The 5,000-nt window shown below is 36.2% G+C and overlaps 1 protein-coding gene across 1 annotated transcript in view; it reads left to right on the top strand.

Moving 5' to 3' along the window:
- LOC138007567 (heat shock 70 kDa protein 14-B-like) overlaps positions 1 to 5,000 on the top strand; it is a 17,193-nt gene that overhangs the window by 2,469 nt on the left and 9,724 nt on the right. The window contains exons 4-9 of the mRNA XM_068854547.1: positions 318 to 366; positions 1,109 to 1,214; positions 2,306 to 2,396; positions 2,651 to 2,724; positions 3,429 to 3,459; positions 4,410 to 4,571. Of these exons, the coding sequence (XP_068710648.1) occupies positions 318 to 366; positions 1,109 to 1,214; positions 2,306 to 2,396; positions 2,651 to 2,724; positions 3,429 to 3,459; positions 4,410 to 4,571 (513 nt within the window). The remainder of the gene's footprint in view (positions 1 to 317; positions 367 to 1,108; positions 1,215 to 2,305; positions 2,397 to 2,650; positions 2,725 to 3,428; positions 3,460 to 4,409; positions 4,572 to 5,000) is intronic.

The following is a 5,000-nucleotide window of genomic DNA, read 5'->3' as shown; positions in this document are numbered from 1 at the left end:
CTATTGACAAAGCACAATTTACATGTATGGGAAAATCAGGTCTCCATTATTTTAAGTCTCTGAGGGCAGTACAGTGATTTGTTTTAGAACTATCAAGCAATATCCCTTGAAATTGTAGGAGCTGTAGAATAGTGTGACATAACTGGAGAATTGTCTGAAAGAGCAAGACTGCTGCAATTGCAGTGTATAGTGGCCACTAAGGGAAAAATGTAGCCAGAGAATTGGACGTATTCGGTGTAGAATTCTCCAGTCTCAAATACCTAATTAACACTTTAATGAAACGCTGCTTTATAATTTCTAACTTATTGTTTCTTTAGGTTCTCTGATGACACAGTTCAAAAAGAAGCTCAAACTTCTGAGTGCAAGGTCAATAATTGTTTTTTTTTATAGCACAACATTCATGGTGCACTCACATGCAGGTCCATGGTTGCAAGTAAAATACATCGCACATATGTTATTGAAGATTACAAAGAACACACAATAGTGAAAATTATTAGTTCCTGAATGAAATCAATAGGGTTGTAAGGGTCATCATTACCCAAAACCCTTCAAATCAACTTCCATTCTGTAAGTAAGTGGTATAATTTGTAAACTGTATGTATGTTTTTGAAGTCTAAAACGATCAAAGAATTGAACAGCGTTTCGCACGGGAAATATACATGTAAGTAAACACGACTGTGACAATATATTTTTTTGTCAAAATGGGACTGCATCTTGTAACTTGCAATCCTGGATATTCCGAGTTTATAGTATACAAACAAGACAGCTTTTTACAATTATCTGACAATTATTATCATCAAGATGTATTAGTTTTTAAGTGCAATGGACCATACCAAAAAAGGTTTGAAAAGCTGAAAAGCTGCAACAAACATGATGGACTTGTAACTTTCTCTATGAAAACAGTTTGGCTGAATCAAAACCAAACTATTTGTTTTGACTTTCAACTGCAGTCCAATGCACTTTGTCTGCCATTTGATCAGTTTGTACAATTTATTTCAGACTGACCTGATGATGTTGTGGATGGTCTATGAAACATTGTCTTTCTAGTGTAATGTTATTTTATACTGAATGATCAAGTCAAGGCTTATTTTTCTTTGAGGTTCCTTAGATTGTGGAAAAAGATGAAGAACCCTGTTTTAAAGTGGAAATGAATGAGAAACCAACTTTGTTCTCTCCTAAGGAAGTTGTCAGCATGATTTTCAAAAAAATGTTGGGTACGTTTTTGTAGGTAATGTCTCTTGAAGATGAGACCCCAAATTTCTTTTACAGTAAGTTCAAACAGAAGGCCAATATTTTATTAATTTCTGTCCACTGCACTCAACTTGATTCATTGGAGCAGAAGAGAAGGGTTGCCAATTGAAAGTGGTTATTAATGTTGCCTTCACTAATGTATCCAGGGTTTGATTTCCAGACTGCATCATAATCTTATGTGGGTCAAGTTTGTTATTTTATTCTCTGGTAGGTGATCTTCTTCATGTACTCTGGTTTCCCTTCTATTCCAAAACCAACATTTGATTTGATCTGCCTTGATTAATGATTCAATTTTATTTGATTTTCAGTCTGCCTAAAATACACGTACATAGACCTTATTCATAAATGGCAGTCATATTTATAATTCTTTTGTCCAAGGGCAAATTAGCCTACCAAGCCTCATTTTAGAGTAAGAATTCTTTTCAATTCACTGTATGGTATTGAGGTTTGCTAGGCTAATTAGCACTTGGACAAAAGAATCATAAATTGACCTCCATTTATGAATAAGGTCTATACTGTACAATCCTTGTCTTCAGCTACGGTATTAGCGTGAGACTTGAATACAGGTTTTTTAACTTTTAAAACAAAATTAACCCATTCACAGCTTAAGCATTCCCCATTGATGACTAAAATCTTCTGGCATTACAGGGAGTAAAATCTAAAGGTGTCACTTTCTTTCTGGTGAGTAAGGGTTTGAAGTGACTTGATTTATAATGCAGATTTCAGTCCACACCTTTAATATTATTGTTGCATTTTGAAACTCTTGGTGGTCACTGGCATCAAGGAGCATCAAATTGCAGGATTTTCATTATTAAGATTTGAAGTTGAAGCAGAATAGTATGAAGTAACAGCAGAATTTTTTGAACAAGCAAAGCTCTTTTGCATCTCTAAGGGACTTCTAGTCAAGGGAAATTAAGCTGGAGAATGCTATGTTGTGGCCGGAGAATTCTCTGATCCCCCACATATATCTCATGAACACCCTGAAAATGTAGTGAGAGAACATGGAATCTCTTACGATACTTAGATTATTTTTTCCTCAATGTTTTACTTTCAGAAATCGCTCGAGCTAATGGTGGAAATGGCATTAGTGAAGCGGTTATCACTGTTCCCTTTCATTTTAGTGATGAACAGAAGACTGCTATGAGGTCAGTCAATCAGTCAGGCAATCTGGCAAGACCCATTCAGTCTCATTTTTTTTGTTAGTTAGCTATTTAGTCAGCCAGTTAATCATTCGATTAATAAATAATTGACCAAGCAATAAATCAATAATTATTTATTAGTCAGTCATTTAGTCTGTCAATCATTCATTCATTCATTCATTCATTCATTCCTTCATACAGTGGTCGTACAATCTGTCAGTCAGGTTTTCAGCCAGTTGTTCATTTTTTCTCATTCCCAGAGAGGCAGCTGAAGATGCTGGCTTCGATGTTCTTCGTGTCATAAGTCAACCAGCTGCAGCAGCTCTTGCTTATGGTAATTTACATCTCAGTTAAAATATGTGTATGTTTCTGTCTTTTTTCATTTGCCAGTGCTTCTAATTTTAGGAAAAGCTGACTTTTAAAGAAGGATATGATTTGTCACATTAAATGACTAAAAATTTTGCTGTAGTGGTACATAGTGTTCATTAAAGAGAAAGCTTTGTTCATAACACTAGTTTCTTTATTATACTGGTCATGATATTGTCTTTGCACGCTAAATTGCTTCCCATCAGACAATAATTATGGGTTGGACACAACTACATGTAACCATGAAACACCAAAACGAAACACCAAAACACCATGTATGACCACATTATACATAGAATACTAACCGACAAAGGTTGGATTTTGAGATCAAATATCATTACTTAGGCCTAAAAAGTTATTGCTCATAATTCATTGAGATTAAGATGAGGATTCAGATTAAGATTGACATTATGGGCAATAACGTCAAGTAAGACTAATTAGGCCTAAAACGATATTTAATCTCAAATCCAGTCTTTGTCGGTTAGTATTATTCTATGTATAATGTGGTCATACATGTTGTTTTGGTGTTTCGTTTCGCTATTTCGGTGTTTCGTGGTTTAATAGTAATGCCCATATGGGTTGGCTGCCAGTGTCAGTAATCTTCATTGCACACCTGTTTGATTGTCCAAACACTTGGTATTGACTAGCTCTGTTCATTTTTCTCCACTACAGAGATCGGACAGAATGATCGCACAATTATGAGGTAAAAGGCAACCTTTTGTGTGTGTGAAATTTAAAACATGAAAGCCATGGCAGCTTCCCGGCCGCCAGTGCTTATGTTCCATGTTTAAGTTAAGATGATTTTTAAATTAAATGGACAGTCTTAAGCAATTTAGGTATCATGCTTTCAATGTCTGTTGACTATTATAAAATAGTTGAATCAGTGTTTAAGGTAATCATTATTTAATTTTTTTTGGCCATGTTTTGTTCAATGGGCAAAGAAATTACACAACATCAAGTACAGTAATCAGAAATTTTGATACATTATAATACATTAATGCTTTGACAATTCCGCGCAATCTTGAGAGTCCTTGGCCACCATCTTAAAGTTTTTTGGTTACTTCACCCATTGACCCCAGCCCCGGGAGTGAGACTTAAATGATTTTACTCTGTCTGACGCCAGACAATTGTACTTGTCAAAGGGTGTTTGAGGTGTCAGTGGGTTAAAGTTGTTACCATAGTTTGTGATGAGATATGGCTGTGATGAGATATGGCTGTGATGTGGCAAAAGTGGTACAGTAAAAGAAGGTTCTCTTTATTTCCTCTCTCTGTCTTGTATAGTGTTCAAAATGCCATTTCAATAACCTTACTTAATACATACCAAAACAGTGGATACCCTTGAATGCGCATGCTGATTGGCTACTCAAACTCCGGATAGCCTTTGCTATTCACCTCTGAACAATTCGCGCGGAATTTCCGCCCGAAAATGTTTTATTCTTTGCAGAAATAACTGAATTAAAATCATCTTTTTGTGCTATATTATCTCACTGTTTTAGTATATACTAAAACAACTATTCACCTCGGTGTCAGTGGCTAGTCGTGCCGCTTTGCTGCGCAGTAAATATCCACCACTAGCCACCTCCACTTTGCTGAATAGTTGTTAATTAGCATTTACTTAACTATTTTGCTTTTTTGGCATTGTCTCACTTTTAGAACAGTGCTTGTTTATAGACTGGGAGGGACATCATTTGATGTTACTGTGATTGCTATAAATGGGGGAATGTACAGAGTTGTAGCAGTAGAGAATGATGCCAGTTTGAGTGGAGTAAAGTTTGATGAGTTACTTGCTCAACATCTTGCTTCAGAGTTTAAAAGGTAACTATTTTCATTTAGTTTACCACAAGCTAAATAAAACAGTTGATTATTAGAAAAACTAGTCAGTGTTGCCTTGAAAAAAACTCGTTCACCGTGTTGTGTTAAAGTACCCAGAGGTGGGGAATTGTTTCATTGATCTTGAGGATGGTCCAACGGTTAATGAAATCATGATCATAATAGAACAAAGTTATGACTTCTCTCAGTGGACACATGGTAGTGTATTGGAAAGTGTGCCAGACTCCTGACCCCAAGGTCATGAGCTGAAGGCTTGGCCTGCCAGGTGTCGTTGTATTGTTTCCTTGAAGAAAAAACTTTGCTTCACACTTTTTTTATCCACCCGGCTCAAGGACTTACTGCTGAGGGGTAATACTGCGATGGACAAAGGTGTGGTAGAGGGGAAGCAGCAATGCTCTCAGTTGTGAAGTCGCG

Source organism: Montipora foliosa, chromosome 6, assembly GCF_036669935.1.
Source record: "Montipora foliosa isolate CH-2021 chromosome 6, ASM3666993v2, whole genome shotgun sequence".
In the NCBI taxonomy this organism is placed as follows: domain Eukaryota; kingdom Metazoa; phylum Cnidaria; class Anthozoa; order Scleractinia; family Acroporidae; genus Montipora; species Montipora foliosa.
The sequence above is the reverse complement of the archived record's forward strand: the minus strand, read 5'-3'. Positions and strand labels throughout refer to the sequence as shown.